Below are 25,192 nucleotides of genomic sequence, written 5' to 3'. Positions count from 1 at the left end.
CGGTCTGGGTTGCAAGAATTTAATATCCTCTGTTCTTAACGTTATTCTGGGGTGTTTTCCTTGTGACAACCGACTTATAATAGAAGGGGCTACGTTCTTCTAACTCTAAATTAAACCCGTGATTGCGATTTCCTGTGGCAAGTCGTCCATTCCACCACTCCATTGAAAACATTACATGCCACGCAATAAACCTAATGCCTTTTGAAAGATATGCACCCCATCAATAGCCCCTGCATTAAGACATGTCTTTTTTTTTAAATGTCTTTTTTTTAAAAGAGGTGTGCATACATGTGGGAAAAATTTATTGTTAAAATATTTTAGTAGTGTGTTTATAAGTCAGATGTATAATTTTTTCTGTGTTTAATATGGAGTATACGTGCAAACTTTTAAGGATTTGATCTCTCTTGGTATATGGCTGATTTAGAATTGAGATGGCTTTGGGCTAATTGTTAAAATTTTTAAAGGGAGATGTGTAATTTTTTTCTGATGGTCAAACATGGAGTTGACACATGGTATATTAAGAGCCAATGTAGATTTATTTTAACTAGAGATCTATCCTGTGTTAAAATTGATGAAGATTAAGGAATGGTTTGTACCTCTAAATGCTTCATCCTTTTTAATAAAAATATTTTAATAATATGTAACTTACTACCAGAAAAATGTGTAAATTTTTAGGAAACTTAATATTAAATTCACACTTACATATTAAAAACCAACATAAATCCATATTAATTATATATATATCATATTTTAAACAATCAAAAATCAAAATTCTTTTCAAATATATTGTTACTCTGTAATTTAAAATATATAACCTTCTCCTTATGAGTAAAAGTTAGATTGAAGTCTCGAAACATGCTATTCTCCACCATTTATAAGTGATAACACAAAAATTTCAGAGTTATTGTCTTATAGTGATTTTCCTTATAAATAAAATTTAAAATTCAAAAAAAAATAGGGAAGGTTTCTCGTGAAAAAAAAATCTAAAGCATGAAAGTCACAGACACCTTTACCATGTTACCATGTGTAGTTAAAGTCTTACACCTCGATGTCACCAACAAGCATAACATGACAACTTCTGCTTGAAATATTATTGTTTACTTGCAGTCACAGAAAATATAGTTTAAAGAATTCCATTCATTCTTTTAGCAAACCAACATCTCTCTATGCATGGTATTCTACTGCAAGTAAACTCTCTTTGTTATGATTGCAGGTCAAAAAATGTATTACACGACATGGGCTCTACAATATATCAACCTTTTCATGGTTAACACTGGCCTTATAATTGTGGCTGGACAAGCTCTGAAGGTAAGAGGGAAATAGCATGCAATTTCCCAAATACACCCCAAATAGAAGGCATTTAATTTTCGATTTATTCTTAATTATGTCGAGGGTATGAATTCCATTGGAAGCTATAAGGGTATTGCTTATGGTTAAAAGACTGTCACTTCTGTCCTTTACGTGGTTCAACTTAAAATTACACGTCATATTAAATGAAGAAAATGTTCTAGGATTAATGACGAACATGCTAGGGAAGTGGAAAATAAGAAAGAGAAATTTCCATAGATTAGATTCTCTGTAAAGAGAATGGCAGCATTGAAATGATTTGCAAATAACAGATTATGAGTGCTTATATATATCGGGTTGATTTGTGTACAGGCAATATATACATTATACAGCAATCAGGGCATATTGAAGCTACCTTACTGCATTCTAATTACAGGAATTATTTGTAGTATTTTTGCATTTGGTGTCCCACACATGTCGGCTTTGAGGTTGTGGCTTGGTGTTTCAACAATCTTTAGTCTCACCTATATCATTATTACTATCGGGTTATGCATAAAAGATGGTATTTTTTCTCCCTCCTCAATTATCCAAATAGCAGTTTTTTTTGTCAATGAATGTGTGCCTAGTTGTTATACTTCACCTGCATATTGGGAGTGTTGGGTACTGACAATCTTGTTCTCATAATGTTTGCATTTCTCCTACTGAATGATCTGCTAGAGTGTGAAAGAATGAAGCACAAGTTTGGTTTTCTAAAGTTTATGTCACTTTGGATGTGCAGGTCAGAATAGGCCGGCAAGACACTACGGAATTTCAGGTTCAACGACCAGCAAAGTTTTTAACACAATTGGTGCTGCAGCCAATCTTGTTTTCTCATATAATAGCGGGATGCTTCCTGAAATACAGGTAAGTGGGGATTGGATGCTTCCTGTAATAATAGAGAGGGTTTGTTTTTGTTTATTAATGTGGGGTTTTTGTTTCTTAAAATAAGGTTTGGTTTTATTTGAATTATATGATTAGTAGGGATGGAATTTAATGGGCAAATTGTTTATTATGGGATGACTTGTTTTTCAAATACAATTTAAAAAATTATAAAAACGTTAATTTCTTTTTTGAAATTATAAAAACGAGTTAAGAAATGTGAAAACCAGCAAATTTGATAAATGAAATTTATTTTAAAATTCCAACCTTGATAATTAATTAACAAACATTGCAGTTCTTTGATACTTTTTTCTGATAACTTATTGCAGTTCTTTGATACTTTTTCTGATAACTTTCTGTAAGTACATTCAGCATGACCGTTGTAACCCCAGATCATTTCTCCTCTTTTTTTCTTTCGTTTTGGCAGTTTTAATTAGAATGTCAAAGTTATTAATACTGGGGTGGTCTCTGCTTAGGTTCAGACTGATTTGTTAATGCAAAGTTCTGAACAGCACTTAAATTAATGTAAGCCAAATCATCCCAGTGTCACTAGCACCCTCTACTAAATTCCACTCTGAAGATATTGGCTTTTGTTCATATACTTCCCTGGAACGTGTATTCATTTTTTGGCAATCATGATATCCAAGTTTGTGGTGCAGGATATCCATTCATATGACCGCTTACCTGTGCAGATCATATTTTTAAACCAGTCTGAATGACATCTATATTTGTACGAATTCTACTTATCTTCCTGAATTTGTTTTCTCTGGGCTATATCACTAGTTATAAATGTTTATTTTTTCATTACGTTAGATATATATATATAAAATATGATAAAAGTCAATAACATTAACTCGTTATTAATATCAAAATATCTATTTTATAACGCATTTTATATTAATAAAATTTAAAATAATTATAAAAATTAATTAAATTATTAATTTATTTTAAATTATTATTATTTTTTTTAATTATAAAAATTAATATATAAGTTAAATATAACTGTATTTGAGAAATCATAATATGATAAAAGTCAATAACATTAATTCATTATTAATATCAAAATATTTATTTTATAATGCATTTTATATTAATAAAATTTAAAATAATTATAAAAATTAATTAAATTATAAGTTTATTTTAAATTATTATTATTAAATTATAAGTTTATTTTAAATTATTATTATTTTTTTAATTATAAAAAATAATATATAAGTTAAATATAACTGTATTTGAAAAATCATGTAATCTAATGATGAAAATTTACAACTTGTAAATAGTTTTTGTAATAACTATAGTTGTAATAATATTATGGCTTATCAATATTACAATAATATTATGGCTTATCAATATTACATGTCCAAAAAAATTATAACTCATTATTTTATAGTAAACCTGTTTATATAACATTTTTTAAGTGTTAATTTTAATTAAAAAATAAAAAAAACATAATTCAGATAAATCTCAACCTTCCATATATAATTTTTACTAAAAATATTTTAGAATAGTTCATCAAATTTAAATAAACTTTACTATCTATTTAATAGTTATTGAATTGAGGTTTGTGTCATCCATATCAGATTTATGAGAAAAAGCTTTTCAGTGTAAATCACATGATAATACATTTGTCGACGCGTTTCAAACCAACTAGTGTGGTTCATCGTCAGAACAAGTTGAAGAATCATATCATGGCTACAAATTAAATAGGGAGAGCAGATCGTCCAACGGCTAGGTTTGACTGAACGTCAGACTGGACAAACGGCTATAATTGACCAAGAAACGGCTAGATTTGACTATTCAAATTGTTTAACTATAATAATATTATTATGTTAAAACGAATATTATTTTAATATTTATCAAGTGTTATTTTAAGTAAAAAGTTAAACGGATTTTGGGTTAACAATATTACATTTAGGGAATATTTACCATAATTTTGATTGAAATGTTAACATATAATAACTATTAGTAATTGAAAGGATTTAATATTAACTAAACTAATAATAATTAATGATATATTATTATTATAATAACGTTATAGTATTAATCTTCTTATTAATGGCTTGTGTAACTAATTAATATAAATTTAACAGTAAAGCCTATCTAATGGGAATAAGTGTTAATAGATCCAGGGATATTAGTGAGAAATTTAATAATAATTAAAATAATAATAATTATTGTTATATAATTTAAACTAGATTATTCAGATTAAACATGAAAAAAAATATTTATACTTAAGGTGTATAATTAGTAACCATATGGATTTTTAATAATTAAATTAAAATTCAAAACCCTTATTAAAAAATAAAAACAACCCAATATCATAATTTAATGGCAGATAACTAATTATGCATAGCCGCGACATTGTAACAGATAAATAGTTATATACATAGTAATTGTGTGAGTTATGCATATCGATTAAATTCTTTTTACTTATAGAAAATGTAGACAATATATATTTAAACAATATTAAGGCACAACTCATTCCTAAAACAGGAGTACTAAAACATCTGACATATGTATGGACTTGTGAATGTGGGGAAGAGCTAATAAAAAAATCGAGTTTGCATTTAAAAATTATGATTGATGGTGGTTTATTTATATAAAGGAAATTTTTTTAAGAAATATTATTTATTTTAAAATATTAATTTCCAATGGATTTAAAACATGTAATTTATTTTATAGGCTAGTTTCATAATAATAGTACTGACATTCAAATTTTAGGATTATAATTAAATTAGACAGTGTATAAGATTTCTTTCTATATAAAACACTAAAACTTCTTAAAATCATTTAATTTTTAAAATCTTTAAAATTATATACATGTAAATTCAAATAGATATATTTCTTATTTTCTACTAATATATCTATATTTTTATGTAAAAATATAAGTAATTTATTAGTTAATTTACAATGCTTTCATTTAAATAAATTTTGAGAGTAATTTATTGGCTGTTATGTAGTGCATTCATTAACTAAATTGCTAAGCGACTTCAACTATATAATATTTTGTCCTTGTTAAAGTAGTGGATAAATGCTATATTTTATGGATTTTATTTGGATGTTTTTAAGGTTTTTGTTGCTAATGCAAGAGTCGAACCTTCCAATTCATTAATCAAAAAATAAAGTACATAGATTACATCAGAACCCTCAAGGTCGCTGAATGGGAGAAAACCCCATCAAAGCTATTCCCTAGACTCTATCGCTAACCTTTACATTTCTCAAATGGAACATACACATGGATTCGGACCCGAAAAGTTCATGTGGTTGTTTACATACGAAGGCCATAAGTCCGCCCAATTACTTAAACTTTGGTACAGTTGTCCACTGGGTAAGTCTTTTTTCCCCCGGGACTCTCTTTTCCCGCCAAGCCTAGCCTTCCTCTTTAATCTTGACCGTTGAACTTTGCCAATTGATTTAACGGCTGTAGACCAAATCGCAATGAAAAGCTGCTCAGCATTTACCTCAAGGATTCGCAAACCTACACGATCGATCTGAACCGTTGAATCGCCTTGAGAGATCCAACGGTGGATATAAATATCGCGACCGCCAACCTTCATGGAAGTTAGCTCGCAATAAGGGTTGTTTTTCTCCCGACCCCACTGCCACGTGGAGCTCACCGAGTGGGATCGCTCCCGAAAGGGAGAAAACCGCTTCCCACTTTTGAGGGCCCCGATCACCTGAAAACCGCTCAGGTCGTGGTAAAAAGGGCAAAAAAGGAAATCTCTGGTATCGCGGTCTTTAGGTGTCATCTGCTCCCGATTGTCTGCATCATCAACCCTCCTGCGTGAAGCCTACGGTGCCTGCCTTCCTGCAACTCCTGAAGCCCTTTCGTCCTCATCCGTACAACTGGATACTTTAGTGAACCAATTAATCTGAGAAACACCGGTTAACCTCTCTAGACCACTTTCAAAAGACCCCGTTGTGGGCATGCTGGTTAACTGTACCCGCCTCCATGTCTCTCTTAAGAAATACTGTGTAGTCTTCATTAGCTTGGTTTTGACACTCCATCTTTAATCTGTTTCTAGGGAACTCTCACCAATTCCTTACTGCCCTATAATCTGTGCAGATCACTCCGTGATTGGCTAGCAAATCTACTAGTTTATTGGCCTTTCTTCACACATGTGTGAAACTGACTGTTCTCAGTCTCTGAAGATGACTTTGAATCCGTTGGTAGACCTAAATTAGCCTCCAGTTTGTAGAGGATTGTTCTGGTTTTGTTCCCCAGCTTATTATTTTGACTGACTTAATGACCAGCTGGAGTCAGTGTCAATGATCATATTTAGGCGATTTTCCTGAACCAGGAATTCAAGATAGTATTCCATGGCCATTAACTCCGCCATGTTGTTGGTTTCCTTTCCCAAGTGGCCATGGAAGATAAACAGAATGTCTCCTCTGTCATCCCTTAACACCCCACCATGGCCTGCCTTGCCCGGATTACCTTTGGAAGCCCCATCAATATTGAATTTTAGAAAGCCCTTGGGTGGAGGATGCCAGAAGTCTAGTTCAGGATCCATAATGGAAACTTTCTTGACTAAGCCCTGAGGAACGAGACTCTGCAACTCTAGTCTACAGAGAATCCTCCAGTTTGTAGTAGAAGGGGGATTTGAGGGAAGATTTCGAATGGTGGTGCTAACTGTTTCCCTAATCTATTTTAGGATCAGATCATAAATATACTGGGAAGATTTCTTCACATTCTTGAAGATTGTATTGTTCCTTTCTTTCCAAACATTCCAAAGAATGAAGCTTGGTGTAAGAGCCCATGCTGAATTAAGAACTTCATTATCCAAAAAGTTCTTTCTCCATTTGGTGAGAGTATTAAAAAGACTTCCAATATCTCTATCAGATTGTTGGAAGATAGCTGCAAAAGAATCCCATAATCTGGATGTGAAGATGCAATTGTTGAGAAGGTGTTCCATAGTCTCCTCTTGAGCCTCACAAAGATGGCATCTAGAAGGCCCTAGGAAACCCCTTTTCCTGATATTATCCCAGGTTAGGATTTTCCTGTGTAGAACCAGCCACAGAAAAAGTTTAATTTTCATCCAACCCTGACACTTCCAAAGGTTTTGCCAAATCCTGTTAGGAGCTTGGGAATCAAGTTCAAGGAGTATAAGTTTAGCTTCTTTGAGATTAAAGCTCCCCTCATTGTTGTTGCCCCATCTCACCTGGTCATGCCCCCTTGAAACTAGAATTTTCCTTTGCTCTAACATTTTCATTAGTCTTTCCGCCTTAGTTTGTAGAGGACTGTCATCTCGGAGATCAAGTTTCCTCCATTTTCTCCATTTCCCTGAACTATGAGTTTGATCCCAAAAATCCTTTACCTGGGTGAGCTCCTTGGTGTCTGTCTCTACTTTGAGGTTCTCAAAGTCCTCCTGTAACAGAATAGGTTCTTGTTGCCATCTATCCTCCCAGAATAAGGCTAAGTCTCCCTCTCTAATCTCCCAGAAGCTATGGTCTTGAATTAAGCTTCTGTTATCCCATGCTTTGTTCCATATATGAGATCCTCTTATCTCCCCCTCCATCCTTATGTGGTCATTATCTAGCCAAGAACTTGCATATTTTTCTTTCCAAGTGATGGCCCATTGTGCTTCTGGTTCCTTTATCCATCGCCACCAAAGTTTTTCCCTTTAAACTTTACACAGAATCTTAGGATCATCCAAACCAAGACCCCCATGGTTCTTGGGTTTGCATATTTTTTCCCATGCAACTAAGGCCCATTTTTTCTTTTCTTCCCCCTTGCCCCAAAGAAAGTCTCTTTGAATGTTTCTAATTTGATGCAGAATTCCTTTAGGTGTAGGGATAGTTGAAAGCATAAAGATTGGGATTGCTTGAAGCACAGCCTTTGTGAGGACCAACCTGCTAGCCAAGTTTAAAGATCTGATTGTCCATTTCCTAGTTTTGTCTTGCAGCTTACTAATCATCGGCTCCCAAATACTCTTGTGTAGCGGTTTTGCAGTTAATGGAACCCCCAGGTATTTCGAGGGAAGAGAGTCTCTTTGGAAGCCCAGAATTCTAGATATGTTCCTCTGAATAGCAATATTAGTATTAAAGAAAAAGATCTTAGATTTGGAAAGATTAACTTCCATACTTGAAGCCATGGCAAAGTCATTGAGGATTTGTTTGTAAGCAAGAGCTTCTTTGACTGTGGGCATTCCCTGCAACATGGTGTCATCCACAAATTGTTGATGAGTTAAGTCTTGTCCATTGTCGGAGAATTGAATCCCCCTGATGTTACTAGCTACTTTAGCATGCTTGATAGCTCTGCCCAGTCCTTCCATCATGAGGACGAAGAGAAAGGGAGAAAGAGGGCCACCCTGCCTAATGCCCCTGGAAGGGGTAAAAGTTTCCGAAGGAGAACCATTGATTAGAATTGAAAAACTAGAGGAAGTAATAAAAGCTAGGATCCATCTTACCCAGTTGTGATCAAACCCAAAAGCAAGAAGAACTTTCTTGATATAGTTCCAATTCAGTTTATCATAAGCTTTGGCTATGTCCAGTTGCATGATCATTCCAGCGTTTCTCTTACTAGTAAGAGAGTGCACCACTTCATGAGCTTGTATGATGTTATTAAGAATTTGCCTTCCTTCCACATATCCAGATTGTTCCCCTGAAACTAGAGAGGGCAAGAGGGCAATGAGTCTGTTTGCAATCACCTTTGATATTATCTTGTAAATCACATTGCATAGAGCTATAGGTCTGAATCTATCCGGGGTTTGAGCTAGCTCCTGTTTAGGGATAAGTTCTATAAAAGAGGAGTTCAGAGCTTTCAAAATAGTTCTACGCTTCCTGGAATCTTCCACAACCTGCAGAATGTCATATTTGACAATATTCCAGCAAGCTTTGAAGAAGTCAACATTGAAACCATCTGGGCCTGGCACCTTACCATTTTGCATTTCTTTGAGAACTTCACTTACCTCCTCTTCGATCACAGGCCTGTAAAGGTTAACATTATCCTTTCTAGAAACTAACCTGGGAATGTGCTTAGTGAAGTCCCGGATGTGGTGATCTCTTTCATAACAGGTTTCCTATGCTATGTTTCTAAAGTACTAGACTAGAACTGCTTCTATTTCTTCATGAGATTTGAGATTATGTCCTCTTTTATCCTTAATCAAAGAAATTCTATTATGAGCTCTGTTTTCCATGGTGGATTTGTGAAAAAATATGGTATTCCTCTCACCTTCTTTTAGCCATTGGACTCTAGATTTTTGTCTCCAAAATATTTCCTCTTGTTTGCATATATTCTCCCATTGTTGCTGATATTTGGTGGCTTGATCACTTCGGACTTTGTCATGGCCCTCTTTGATAAGGGTTTGGTTAAGTTCCTGCAGTCTGCCTTCAATCATTTTTTTCTCTTCAAAGATATTACCAAATTCATTCTTGTTCCAATCTTTAAGCCGGAGCTTGATGTGTTTTAATCTTTTCTGTAGGAGGAACATTCTGGTTCCTTGAATGTTTAAATCCTCTGCCCACCATTTGGATATGTTGCTGATGAAATCTGGGTGGGAAAGCCAGATATTCTCAAATCTAAAAGGTCTGTTCCTAGGGTTATCCATGCCTTGAACCTCCAGTTGTACCGGCCAGTGATCTGAACCCCCAAAGGGTAGCACTCTTGCTACTATTTCCTTGTCCTTGAGCATGAGATCCTCTGAGATTATGAATCTGTCTAATTTGGAAGCTACTTGAGACTCTCCTCCTCTTTTATTATTCCAGGTGAAGATTCCATTATTCATTTCAATATCCACCAACTTCATCTTATCAATAAAGGTTTGAAAAGCCAAAGAGTCTTTGCCAAGAACCCTAGTTCCCCCTTTTTTTTCGTGAGTGATTTAATCATGTTGAAATCACCCCCTAAGATCCAAGGTATTCCTACATGTCTGTTTCTGAGAGTCTCCAGAGAGTTTAGAAGCCTAAGTTTGTCATCCATTCTTTGTGGACCATAGACATTTGTGACCAGGTAGATTTCCTTTTCTCCTACTGGTTGAATTACTACAGATAGGTATTCCCTAGATGCCTCCGCATCTATTAAGTTGATTTTTTGTGGATTCCAAAAAGTGAGAATACCTCCTGCTGCATTCTCTGCTTTGACTTCCAGAAACTCAAATCTATTGAGCCATTTATTGTGGATATCTCTTATCTTCTGAATGGAACACTTAGTTTCCTGAATGAAAATCACATCCGGAGATGCTTGTTTCATTCTATTACTCAATAATCTTTGTTTCCTTTTACTACCTAGACCCCTGATATTCCAAGAAGTGAACTTCATAATTAAAGATTAGTAAAGGAGTAATTGGATAGGTCTTTCATCTTACCTGAATCTATCATTAGCTTCCCGCATTCCATCAACAGCTTGTTCTGCTTTTTTCTGCCCCTCTTCTTTCCTGGGATTTTGGGAGCTAGTCCTGTTGTATTTTTCATCGTTTTCACTCCTTCGTTGCCTTGTCTATCTTTGTGTTTTAGTCTATCCAACCCTGTAGTTTGGGTTTTCCATAGAAACAGCTGTTGAACCCTATTGAACTCCTCTGTAGGTAACGAGTCTAACCCTTCTTTGGTTCCTTGATTCAAGAAACCTTCTAAATCTAGGTTCTCTTTCTCAAGAATTTCCTGGAGTTCATGGTCCTCCATATCCATCTCACTTTGGGTCATTTCAAGATCCATCATCTGTTCTGTAGTACTTGGCATAAATTCTTTTTGTTTGTCGTTTTCTTGTATTTTTTCACCTTCTCCTTCTATCTCCTCCTCTACTGGGCTTCCTTCCTTTGCTTTAGCAGTGTCTATTATACCTTCGTCTACTTCAAGGACTTGGAACATGTTCTGGTTAGCTTGTTGCCCTGAAATTTTGCGTGTTCTTAGTCCTTTTTTGCCCCCTTTTCCTTTATGTTCCACCTTGAAGAAGCTTTCTAGATCCTTTATAGTATCAGCATTATTTTTGTTCTCTATCTTACTAAGAGGGAAATCTCTGTACAGATGTCCATGCTCATGACATTTGCGACATCTGAAAGGAATATGTTCATAATCTACCGTTTGTATCCATTCCTCATCAAAAACTTCCAGAATAACCTCATCCGGTAAAGCTCCAGAGAGATCCATCTCCACACATATTCTAGTGAAGGAAGTATACTTTCCCCTTCTAGTAGCTTCAAAAACTTTGACAAAATGCCCTAACTTATTCCCTATGGCTGATAGAGATTCCGTTTGCCAGTAATCTAGAGGTAGAGAATAGAGCCTTACCCAGACTGGGACTGAGGTAAAAGTTTCACGTTCTGGAACAAAGTTCATGATCCAAGGTCGCATATAGAGGCTTGCTGCAGCATAAAAGTATGGCCCTCCTTCAAACACTCTATCCTTATCTTCAATATTTGCAAATACAATAGTGAAAAATCCCTTGGACCCAAGATGTAGGTCAATGCTGCCTTTTGGTTTCCAGTTGTATTTAATCCACATTTGTAATGCTTTTTCAGTGGGCCACAACCCCATGAATTTACAAATGATTGCATATGTTTGCATGTGATCCCTGTGCACCTGCAGCGCTGGATCATTTAAAATGACTCTTGGAGTTACCGCTGCCTTGGGTTTGCATGGTCCCATGTGTGCTTTGTCTTTAGTGCTTTGTTCCTTGATTTCTTCCTCATTTTCCAAAGCATCATTGTGCTCCCTTGACTTAGTTCCCTTCTGCTCTTCTTCATTGCTTCTGTCCTTTCCTTCTGAAGGTTCTTTGTCATTTTCCATTGGTTTTTTGCCCCTACTGGCCACAACCTGCTTGTAGGAGGGAGTGGAGCTCCCTCCTATGCGACCTTTCATGGAGGACTGCCTCTGTGACAATTCGAAACCCTGGTTATATTCTTGCTTCGTTCCCCAAAAATCGTCGCCCTCTCAGCACCATCCTAGTTCACTTCTTCTTCTGATCCTCGTATTTTTGAAAATTGAAATCCATACTTAAATGTTCTTGGGTGTTTTTAAGGTTAATAATGCTTAATAGAGTGTATTTTAAATTGAATATTATTTTTATTAATATACGTATTTTAAATTGAATAATTTTTTGTTAAAAATTTTAGTTTTCTTTTTAATAACTTTCATTATGATTTGTATAGATAGTAAAATTTATAATTTATGGAATTACTAAAATATGGTTAATATATTATGATTATTTATGAATACTAGAGATACAATATGCAAATAAAACACAACATAAGAGAGCTATGTTTCATGAAATTTGAATTTTTAAATTGGTTAAGAAAATATATTTAAATAGATAAGAATTTTCCTGGACATCTTCAAAAAAGTTTAGAAAAGATATTTTGATATCCTAGTTTCCTAATAATAAACATTGAGATAATATTATATTTTACATGCATACTAAGACACTTCTTTAAAACTAATGGAGAATCTCTATATGCATATTGTACGTTTATTTACATGTGTAGATAATCAGAGTAATTATATTATTCCTTTATGTTTGTTGATTGAACAACATCTTTGTTTCTTTCATCTCCTACAAAATTGATGTAACAAATTTTACAACTTTGATGGTTTCCTTCATCTTTTCTATTCTCTTATGTTGTAGTTATAAAAACTTTTCCATACCATCTTCCATCATACTTGGGATTTGCAAATCACTCCTCAATACATGCTAGTTCAACATTATAATCAAATTCAACATTCATTGCTAGCTTTTCCTCACATTTTTCTACCATTGTAAAGGCACTTTCAATTTCTCATACTCATGTCTATCTGCAAGTGGGCTTCACTTTATTCCCCATGCCCATGCTCTACATCTTAAATTTTCTTCTGCAAATTCTTTAATAGACTTCTCTATAGTGTTCAAGACAACTACAATCTTACTAACTTGTTTACCTTCTTCTCCTTCAATAATTTTTTCCATAGTTTCTCCAATTATTTTTACAATATCAAAATCTTATGCTTCTTCTATTGCAACAATCACTTTATCAAACCTTTGTGACTCAACTTGATGTTAGTTGGTGTTGCCCCTTTTTTCATTACATATCACGTGTAAAATATCTTAAGCTTCTTTGGATTAGTTGTTATTACAATTTTGAGAAAAATGTTATTATCAAAACCTTATTAAATGTGAAACAACATTATTACATATTTCTTCTTATTTTCTATAAATTAATCATAATTTAATAATTTACTTGATTTAAAAATTCTTCAAATCCATTCCACGCCAATAACATTAAAATCATAATTTTACCAAAAATAAATAAATAAAATAATAATAAATAATAACGATAATAACTCATAACTCATCGCGAAGTTAAATCCTTTATCTTAACTTTTTAAAAAGCTCACAATACCCAATAGAATCCTTGAAAAATCATTTTTATGAAAATCCATTATCTTAAGTGAAACAATTGGAATTTCTACACAGCATGCATTATGCATAAGATGGTTCTTCGGCTCCTTGAAATGGTGGTTTAGGCTACTCGATTATGACCGAGGGTGGTTGCTTATAATAATACTGGCTCACTACGACAACATCCCTCTTGGGGTATTTACAAAGCAAACAAAATTGCACACCACCAAAATATATAGTGTTGATGGCCAACTCCTGATGAACCAGTGGTGAACCTACTCAGATCTTTCACACTCTTCTGGCTTACACAACGGCTTCCACGCCTAACAACAGCCTTGGTGTCCCTTCGATCCTTTGGCGAACTTCTTGCGAACTTCGGACGAAAGCTCAATAGAATTACTATCACAGCAGATTTTTTTTTTTTTAAATCACAGAGATACTCGATTGCGGAAATATGGTGTACTCTTTTTATTGCAGAAACTCAAATTATTAAAGAGAGATACTTTCTTTACAGAGATTGACTGTTGTCGCTTTTACCAGACTGTATACCGTTCATGAAGAACAAGTAATACCGGAGGCTACCTGGAGATAGAGAGACTCTGCCTCAGAAATTTATGACAGAAATCTATAAACTGAAAGACTTTTACTAATGGTTTAGCCACTTTAGGTTCTCACCAGTGCCGAGCACACTGATGCGCAGGCTTCCAAACCACCTAAGGACTTGAGTGAATCTTTCGTGGTGCAAGCAGATCAGACCCTTGGGTCCGCAGATGCAAAGCAGGAAATACACTCGACTCAAAACTCACAAGACTCAAGACTCTCAAACACTCAAAACTCCGATGCCAAACAAATGAGCCTTACCCTCCTTATATAGGAAGAGAGGGGGGACAAACATTATTGTTGGTCGGATCAAAGAAAAGACTTAAAGCAAAAGGAATCATTGCTTTTCAGCTTTTACCAAAGCGACATCCGCACAAAAATTCGGGTCTAAAAGATGGACCGAATAATTGCTTTCAGGTAATGCTAAGATATTATCTGTAAAGTAGATTCTTGTACTTAAAGTAAATCTGATAGAAATCATGACTTACTACACAGTGGATACTTTTGTACTAAAGCCCACGAGAAAAGACTTGATGGAGAATATTACACTGTGGAGGCTTTTGAACAGTGAAGCCCATGGGAAAACTGGTCACAATTTAGCCCTTGTGACTGGTTCACATTAAAATATCTTGAGATCCGGAAATCGGTCCCGCTTATATTGCATAGTGTCCCATGCTTTGGTGTAGATCCGCCGAACAATGATGGGCTTCCCTAGCACGATTTGATGTTGTACTTTAGTAAGGACGAGCCATTCCATGTGCTCTCTCATGTATTCTTCAAGGGAATTATTATATTGGGCGGTTTGATAAGTTGTCCATTCAGTACTGGCCATGTCTTTTACAGTATGATAGACTGGGTGATTACATTCTTTGTTACATTGCATAATACAGGTTTTACCCATATTTTTAAAATATTTTTCATGTTCTACAGGATCCATGGTTGTCATGTTCATCCCATAGTCTTTCCACCAATCCCTGAACCATTCACATTGCTGGTAACCTTGGTAGTGGCCAACTGTGCTGAACTTGATCCTGGTATAATGCGTTTCTGTTTGATCATCAATATTTAAAAATTGCCACCAGAGTTTCTTGTAATCTGCAAAATCATAAACAGTATCAGGAAACATGATATGTGGATCATTTTTGGGCCAACGAGCTGCAGGGTGAACTTTGCCATGACCGGGCTCTCTCCATAAATCTCTGGTTCTATAAATACAAACATGTCTTTCATATATTCCTGTGTTTTTCCCTCCATGATACCAGATAGTAGCAATATCATGAAAATTTTGTTCTAATGCTACTCTTGCTATTTCAGCATTTCTTCTTGCTTTATCATAGACCATGTCGTGTATCCATTTTCTTCCTTTTGGGTAGACTTTTCTTTCTGGTACATAATACTGGAGATCTGTATGAGGCTGTAGATTAGCATCCAATACTTTGGTATTACGGAGCTGCCATGTCGGTTTCCAGTTTCTCTTATAAGTCTCCCATTCTAGTTCATCTGGCACAGTCTTCAAAACTTCTTGTTTCTGGTTATTATCCCATTCAGTGATAATAATCATAACATGAGCTTCCTTTTGTTCAATATATTCTCGGCTAAGGAAGTCAGGAAGATTGTTGTCTTTTCCTTTGATGTGCTCCACTGAGAAATCAAAATTTGCAAAGAGTGCTTGCCATCTAGCAAACTTTGCTTCTCCAGCCTTCTTAATATCTTTAGATAAAACTTTTTGTATAGCTGAGGCGTCTGTCCTAAGAAGAAAAGGCTTGTTTATCAAATAGACTTCAAATTTGCTAATACAATTCCATGCTGCTTTCACCTCCTTTTCAATGACAGATAGTTCTGTTCTACTGAATTCCAGACCCATGAAGCAAATTGAACAACCTGTTCTTCTTTTCCAATTTTTTGTTTCAAGATTCCTCCCCACCCAACATTGCTTGCATCAGATTCAACTATCTTAAAAGCTTGGTCATCTGCTACATATACTATAGGTAAAGATTTTACCTTGGCTTCAATTTCTTGGACTGCTCTGGTATGGAGATCTGACCATTCAGGGGGGTTCTTACCAAGTTGTTTATTAATCACGTTCCTGTCACTGGCACAATCTTGGTAGAAATTACTGACGTAATTTAGGCACCCCAAAAACCTTTGTAGTTGTGTTTTGTCTTTAAGCACATCTGGGAACTTATCTACAAATTCTATGGCATGCTATTGCAGAGAAATTTTCCCATTGCAAATTGTGTGTCCCAAAAATTTTATAGAAGTTTGAAACACTTCTATCTTTTTCTTGCTCAGTACCAGCCCATACTTTTGAACCAATTTCAAGAAAATATTTACATGTTTGAAATGGTCATCAATATTCTTGGAGAAAATTAAAACATCATCAATATAAACAATAAGCCAATCAAAGTATGGCTTGAAGATGTCATCCATTACTTTTTGAAACTTTGAGGGAGCATTCTTGAGGCTGAGTTCCATGACGTTCCATTCATAATGCCCTGTTGGAATACTAAAAGTAGTCTTAAATTTATCTGTTTCATCAATGGCAACCTGCCAAAATCCTGCTTTTAGATCAAACTTTGAAAATACCTTGGTGCCTGCAATCCTTCTGATTAAATCTCCCTTGTGCGGAATAGGGTAAGTGTCATAAGCCATAACTGAATTTAGAGGTTTGTAATTTATAACAAGTCTAGGAATTCCTCTAGTTTTCTCAGCTCTTTTATTCACGTAGAATCTATAGCAATTCCAGGGGCTATTGGATTCTCTGATCAGTCTTCTGTCAAGCAATTGCTGGATTTCTTTTTGGCAAAGATCTCTATATTCTTTGCTCATTGGGATGGCTCTGCTTTTACAGGGTTTTCCAGTATACCCTTCTTTGTAAGGCAACTTGATAGTATGCTGCTTCCCGTGCCAGAAGGCATTTGGCTCTTCTGAACAACATGTTTCTTCCAATTTTTCTTTCAGATCCTGGATCATTCTTTTAATTTGGGGAAATTTTAGCTGTTCTTCAATCCTTAATGTTCCTTTCAGGTCTTTGAGATCTGACAATAAAGATTCTGCTTTATTCAATTTTTCCATGGCTTGGACCATTGTTGAAATGCTTGGGCTTGAAACATAAGGAAGTTCAATTTTCTTTCTTTTGCCTTTTGATGTAGGAACAAAAATAAAATAGCCGTCTCTTCCTCCTTTTAGCCTGATTGAGCCATGGGGTTCTACTATAGCTAGAAAGACATTTCTTAATATACAATCCACAGGAATGTCGGCTACAACAAATTTCATATATACACAATGAGTATTGAAACATAATGAAGCTCTGGGAATTTCATATTGGAGTTTCTTGTTTCCTAGGCCTACTACCTCCCTTTCAGCTGAAACCCAATATTTGGCTGGAACATTCTTGATATTAAGGATATTAATATCAGCACCAGAATCTAATAATGCAATCATTTGAAAAATTTTCCCTTGGATGCAAATATTTACCTTGACATGGTGTTGCTGATAGGTGATTGTGAATAACCTCATATCTTTAAATCCAAAATGTGGGTCTTGCATTCCTTTAGCAATTTGTACTTCTTGGTGATATGCAGTAGGATTCCAGGAATCATCTTCTTCTTTTTCCTTTATTGTTATTTGTTTTCCTTTTTGTATTTCTGCAATTTGGACTTTAATTGCAGAGATTTCTGCTTTGAGATGGTGAATTTCACCACTTACTTCTCCCAGAGTAAGTGACCTTACTTTTCCTGGCTTTTGATGATGCATTTGGAATGATTTAGTATTTCTTTCATAAGATGCATCAATAAATAAAGGCTTCTTACCTGATTCTTTGGAAGCTTTGGTTTTGAGCTGGTCAGTGAATGCTTCAATCAGGCGATTCTTCATGTCTCCTTCCTCCATTGCCCTTATTTGAGATAAAATCTTCAGTTCTGCTTCTTCTTCAGTAGATGCCATGAGAACCTTTTCTTTTGGAGGCTTAAGCCTTTCTTCTTCACTGGAGCTGGTGTAATATTCAAAATCATCTGCATATAAGGCATGACAAGAACACTCTTCTGAATTTTAGCTTGAACATTCTGATGAGTCTGATTCATAGTATTGGCCCATATTAGCCTGCAATTCTTCTTCTGATGTAGAACTAAAAGAATCAAGAGAAGATTCTTCTAGTTGATGCTGCTGGGCTGTATCTCTGATGGAAAGATTTGGGCATCTTTCTGTAACATGTGTCTTGGATTTGCATCTAAGACAAAAAATAGGTCCTGAATGTTCTTGCTTGACTTGCTTGGACTTCTGAGCATAAACAACTGTTTTCTTTCCTTTATTGAGCTTTGATTCTTCTCCTTGGGGACATCTGGAAGCTGTATGCCCATTCTGACCGCACAACCAACAAGTGATTTTATTCCATTTTTCTTGTTTGGTTGAGTGCAAATGAATATCAGAGGGGTTGTAATAATGAGTCTTTGGGACATATTTGTAATAACCCTTCTTCTTATATCTCTGATTTTTATCTTTTGCGAGATATCTTCTTTTATCCTTTGGGTAATTTCTTTTATTTCTGTAGAAAGTCTCTTTAAATTCTCTTTTGGCTCTCTTTCTGGACTTTCTCTTTTTAACCAAAGGATCATCTATTGTGAGTCCATACTTGCTACAGATGGACTTTTTATCTGGTAATCTTGATAATTTTTCCAGAGACTTGTTAATCTTTGAACTAGTACAAAGACTCACCAATGTCTTTGTAATATGAGAGTATATCTCTCCCCATGTGTAAGAGTCAAATGGTAACTGGAATATTTCTTGCATTCTGATATAATCAACAAACCTAGAAGGTAGAGCAGCAAGGTATACCTATTTCCATAACAAGTTCTTGGAGTCTTTGACCTCGTAGATCCGCTGCATCCAGTCTCTATGGAAATCATCAAACTGTGACATTTTATGGCGCTTGAGGTTCATAAGAATAACCTCATGTTTATTGGCTATCTTTGTCTCATTTCCACACCAATGCTCCAGAATCATTAATGTTAATGCGCCAATCATGTTGCTAATGACAGTGCCATCTGGATTGTGAATAACATCTCCTTTCTCATCTTTAAGAACTTTTGCTTCCATGGTTTCAATGAGTTTAGGAGAGGATTCAGTCTCCCACCACTTGAGGAGAGTACCTGTAAAACATTGAATGATAGTTCTGCAAGCATCTATTTCAGATTTGCCTCTGAGACACATGAGCTTATATTCAGTGTACATCAAATCTATCATTTGGCATATTTGGCCAGTACTCATGTTATCAATGTTCCATTCTCTGTGAGAGTCATGGAAGAAAGTATGAGCCTCAGGCATTTTCCCTTTTCCCTCAATATCAAGAGCAGAATATCTAGAAAATCTATGTTCCAGAGGTTCATAGATTGGAAGAATCTGTGTCTTTGATGATTTCTGTTCTATTTCTTTTGTTTCTGCTTCTACCTCTCTTTCCTTAAATAAGGAAACAATACTGATATGTTCTGATTCATCAATTTTTGATGATGAGGCAATCTCTTTAGGAAACAATAGAGGGAATTTCTGGATATTTCTCACAGGATTTTCAATTTTAATATTTCTCTTTACCAGAAAAGAATTTGGAACTGGCTTTTCAATCTTTGACAATTGCATCCTTTCAACTTTTGCTGTCAGGCCAGTAAGGAGAGTCTTAGTTACACCTATGTGTCCAACTAAGCTTTCTCCTACTTCTTCTATCTTGCTTATTGATTCTATGGTATAAGAGCGAGTCATGCTGGAATCAAACTGCAAATTATTCAAGCAACTATTCACACTATTCAATGAAGACTGTACAACATCTATCTGCTTTTTTACATCTTCAGTTTTTGCTACATTCATCTCTAGGCCTTTGATAGCAGTATTGGTCCAATTCAATTGTTCGCTGGCTTTTTGGATTCTTCCATCAATGCCCAAGGCATTGTCATCTTTTTCGACCAGAGGAATGGCTTTGGTTGCATTTGTATTTTCTCCTAAAATAATTCCTTTATAAGGAGGAAATGTAGTAGGAGTCTCTACTTTTGATCCATCAAGTGCAGTCCATCCATGTTTATCAACTGTACTGCTAGAAGTGGTTCCAGTGAAAACATTTATAGGAGAAACCTTATCCTTCCATGAATAGAAAGATATCCAAGTGTTATTTGCTTCCATATAATGTTTCCAATTAGTTGCCAACTGTTTCTTTTGTTCAGGGGTGTATGCTTGGTCAAACTCTTATGCCTAAGGATTTGTATACAAATCCCATTTCAGCATATCTTTCATCCATTTGGCACTAATTTCTGACTTCAAGCATTCTTCCATGAGTGAAAAGAACTTATGAATTTCCATAACTGCAGGATTTTTACAGTCAGGAGGAATTTGTTTAAATCTGCATTCTGGAATCAATTGTGATTGCTCAAGTTTTCCTAGCCCATCTCTTGGTTTTGATGGTCTCATCAAGCAAATCATTTCAGTAAGTCTAGGATCTTCTTCTTCAACTGTATGTATCATAAGGACATGGTCTAAATTTGGCTCTGGCTCATGTGGGAAGGGAATGTCAGAGCATTTGGGATTCGGACATGAATTTATAGAAGTAGAAGGTGGAGCAATACCGGTTCGTGGATTATGATGCAGATGAACATTTTGTTCGGCCAATGTAAGCAGATTTATGGTATCTTCACAGTCTGGGCATTTTACTTCTAAAGAAGAGTAATTTACAAGCTGGGCTAATTCATATAATTGGTTATGTCTACTAGAAGATGAAGATGAGCAGGCGGTATCAACAGTGGAAGGATCTCTGTAGTATTTTGAAGACTTACAAGCAGCATCAATTATACGGCGGTCAATGGCGGATCTTCGGGGAAAAGAAATGATTGCACCGGAAGAATTTTCAGAAATATTTGCAGAGGTGATATTTCTAGGAGTATGAGGCCTAGAATGGTTTACTACCCAATGTTCCGGAAACTGAAAGTCGTCCCATTTGATTAACAGATGTTCAACCTTTTGGTTATTGGGATCTGTTTTTACCACAACACTAGACTTGGAGTCCCTACTAGGTGTATGAGGGATGGCTGGCCACGAAGTATTTGTATGTCGGAAACAAGCTTTAGTCTGTATGGCTATATTATTTCTCTTCTTCTTCATATCAAACCCCATTGTTTGGATCTGCAATTGCAGGATTTCCTCAATGGTTTCATCATAGACATACACAGAGAAATTTGGGAAGCAGTCGAAATAGACTAGACCATCAGATAGTGGGGCCACAATTCTGCCAATAATGGAATCTGTATACTTATTGTGCGTCATGTCTCTTACATTAGCAAGCACAAATGTGTGTAATCCTTTATGGATTAAAGGATTGATTCCAACCCGAATGCACCCTAAATGCAAATAATTTGTCTTTAACTTCTTTGCTTTTGCTTGTAAAGCTTTAGGATTAAGCAGAGATATAGTCTGGATACTATCAGAGTTTTCTTGAACTTGATTGACAGATTCTTTAATACTTTTTCTAGAAGCAGCAATTAAATGGAAAGGAGCTAAGTCACTATAAACTTCTAAGGGGGTTATTGCGGGCAATTCCCACCGGGAAGAGTGCTGAGTTTCTTCATAAGTAAGTTTAGCAGAGTTGAGGGTTCTATTGGAACTACTAGCAAACATATCTCTAAGGGGATTTTCCTCAGCTTGAGAATCTCTCTCTTCAAGTTCTCGGAAGGAAACAGATTTCCAGAATGATTCCATTCTGAAATAAGAATACTTTTAGATTTTAGAGTACCAACCTCAAGAACCAGACGTTACTGGCTCTGATACCAATTTTATGCAGGGGCTCCTGTCACGAGCTTGCAACTTGTTGTGCCTCTTCATTAGTGTTGATGGCCAACTCTTGATGAACCAGTGGTGAACCTACTCAGATCTTTCACACTCTTCTGGCTTACACAACGGCTTCCACGCCTAACAACAGCCTTGGTGTCCCTTCAATCCTTTGGCGAACTTCCTGCGAACTTCAGACGAAAGCTCAATAGAACTACTATCACAGCAGTTTTTTTTTTTTTTAAATCACAGAGATACTCGATTGTGGAAATATGGTGTACTCTTTTTATTGCAGAAACTCAAAGTATTACAGAGAGAGACTTTCTTTACAGAGATTGACTATCGTCGCTTTTACCGGACTATATACCATTCATGAAGAATAAGTAATATCGGAGGCCACCTGGCGATAGACAGACTCTGGCTCAGAAATTTATGACAGAAATCTATAAACTGAAAGACTTTTACTAATGGTTCAGCCACTTTAGGTTCTCACCAGTGCCCAGAAGAGTGTGAAAGATCTGAGTAGGTTCACCACTAGTTCATCAAGAGTTGGCCATCAACACTAACGAAGAGGCACAACAAGTTGCAAGCTTGTGACAGGAGCCCCTGCATAAAATTGGTATCAGAGCCGGTAACATCTGGTTCTTGAGGTTGGTACTCTAAAATCTAAAAGTACTCTTATTTCAGAATGGAATCGTTCAGGAAATATGTTTCCTTCTGAGAACTTGAAGAGAGAGATTATCAAGCTGAGGAAAATCCGCTTAGAGATATGTTTGCTAGTAGTTCCAGTAGAACCCTCAACTTTGCTGAACTTACCTATGAAGAAACTCAGCCCTCTGCCTGGTGGGAATTGCCCGCAATAACACCCTCAGAAGTTTATAGCGACTTAGCTCCTTTCCATTTAATTGTTGCTTCTAGAATAAGTATTAAAGAATCTGTCAGTCAATTTCAAGAAAACTCCGATAGTATCCAGACTATACCTCTGCTTAATCCTAAAGCTTTACAAGCAGAAGCAAAGAAGTTAATGACAAATTATTTGCATTTAGGTGCATTTGGGTTGGAATCAATCCTTTAATCCATAAAGGATTACACACTTTTGTGCTTGCTACTGTAAGAGACATGACGCACAATAAGTATACAGATTCCATTATTGGCAGAATTGTGGCCCCACTGTCTGATGGTCCAGTCTATTTCGACTACTTCCCAAATTTCTCTGTGTATGTCTGTGATGAAACCATTGAGGAAATCCTGCAATTGCAGATCCAAACAATGGGGTTTCATATGAAGAAGAAGAGAAATAATATAGCCATATAGACTAAAGCTTGTTTCTGACATACAAATACTTTGTGGCCAACCATCCGTCATACACCTAGTAGGGACTCCAAGTCTAGTGTTGTGGTAAAAACAGATCCCAAGAACCAAAAGGTTGAACATCTATTAATCAAATGGGAAGATTTGCAGTTTCCGGAACATTGGGTCGTAAACCATTCTAGGCCTCATACTCCTAGAAATATCACCTCTGCAAATATTTCTGAAAATTCTTCCGGTGCAATCATTTCTTTTCCCTGAAGATCCACCATTGACCGTCATAGAATTGATGCTGCTTGTAAGTCTTCAAAATATCACAGAGATCCATCCACTGTGGATACCGCCTGCTCATCTTCATCTTCTTGTAGACATAACCAATTATATGAATTAGCCCAGCTTGTAATTTACTCTTCTTTAGAAGTAAAATGCCCAGACTGTGAAGATACCATAAATCTGCTTACATTGGCCGAACAAAATGTTCATCTGCATCATAATCCACGAACCGGTATTTATCCACCTTCTACTTCTATAAATTCATGTCCGAATCCCAAATTCTCTGACATTCACTTCCCACATGAGCCAGAGCCAGATTCAGACCATGTCTTTATGACACATACAATTGAAGAAGAAGATCCTAGACTTACTGAAATGATTTGCTTGATGAGACCATCAAAACCAAGATATGGGCTAGGAAAACTTGAGAAATCACAATTGATTCCAGAAGGCAGATTTAAACAAATTCCTCCTGACTATAAAAAGCCTGCAGTTATGGAAATGCATAAGTTCTTTTCACTCATGGAAGGATGCTTGAAGTCAGAAATTAGTGCCAAATGGATGAAAGATATGCTGAATTGGGATTTGTATACAAATCCTCAGGCAGAAGAGTTTGACCAAGCATACACCCCTGAACAAAAGAAACAGTTGGCAACTGATTGGAAACATTATATGGAAGAAAATAACACTTGGATATCTTTCTATTCATGGAAGGATAAGGTTGCTCCTATAAATGTTTTCACTGGAACCACCTCTAGCAGTACAGTTGATAAACATGGATGGACTGCACTTGATGGATCAAAAGTAGAAACTCCTACTACATTTCCTCCTTATAAAGGAATTATTTTAGGAGAAAATACAAATGCAGCCAAAGCCATTCCTCTGGTCCAAAAAGATGACAATGCCTTGGGCATTGATGGAAGAATCCAAAAAGCCAGCGAACAATTGAATTGGACCAATACTGCTATCAAAGGCCTAGAGATGAATGTAGCAAAAGGTGAAGATGTAAAAAAGAAGATAGATGTTGTACAGACTTCATTGAATAGTGTGAATAGTTGCTTGAATAATTTGCAGTTTGATTACAGCATGACTCGCTCTTATACCAGAGAATCAATAAGCAAGATAGAAGAAGTAGGAGAAAGCTTAGTTGGACACATAGGTGTAACTAAGACTCTCCTTACTGGCATGACATCAAAAGTTAAAAGGATGTAATTGTCAAAGATTGAAAAGCCAGTTCCAAATTCTTTTCTGGTAAAGAGAAATATTAAAATTGAAAATCCTGTGAGAAATATCCAGAAATTCCCTCTATTATTTCCTAAAGAGATTGCCTCATCATCAAAAATTGATGAATCAGAACATATCAGTATTGCTTCCTTATTTAAGGAAATAGAGGCAGAAGCAGAAACAAAAGAAATAGAACAGAAATCATCAGAGACACAGATTCTTCCAATCTATGAACCTTTGGAACATAGATTTTCTAGATATTCTGCTCCTGATATTGAAGGAAAAGGGAAAATGCCTGAAGCTCATACTTTCTTCCCTGACTCTCACAGAGAATGGAACATTGATAACATGAGTATTGGCCAAAGACGCCAAATGATAGATTTGATGTACACTGAATATAAGCTCATGTGTCTTAGAGGCAAATCTGAAATAGATGCTTGCAGAACTATCATTCAATGTTTTACAGGTACTCTC

The 25,192-nt window shown here is 35.7% G+C and overlaps 1 protein-coding gene across 1 annotated transcript in view; it reads left to right on the top strand.

Annotated features, from left to right (window-relative positions):
- Positions 1–25,192, top strand: part of LOC149151370 (putative proline transporter 2) — a 56,652-nt gene that overhangs the window by 7,501 nt on the left and 23,959 nt on the right. Inside the window, exons 3-5 of the mRNA XM_089438461.1 lie at positions 1,214–1,308; positions 1,660–1,849; positions 2,066–2,190. Of these exons, the coding sequence (XP_089294587.1) occupies positions 1,214–1,308; positions 1,660–1,849; positions 2,066–2,190 (410 nt within the window). The remainder of the gene's footprint in view (positions 1–1,213; positions 1,309–1,659; positions 1,850–2,065; positions 2,191–25,192) is intronic.

Source organism: Pinus tabuliformis, chromosome 9, assembly GCF_031772625.1.
Source record: "Pinus tabuliformis cultivar Carrire ecotype Pingquan chromosome 9, CPIR1, whole genome shotgun sequence".
Classification (NCBI taxonomy): Eukaryota; Viridiplantae; Streptophyta; class Pinopsida; order Pinales; family Pinaceae; genus Pinus; species Pinus tabuliformis.
The sequence above is the reverse complement of the archived record's forward strand: the minus strand, read 5'-3'. Positions and strand labels throughout refer to the sequence as shown.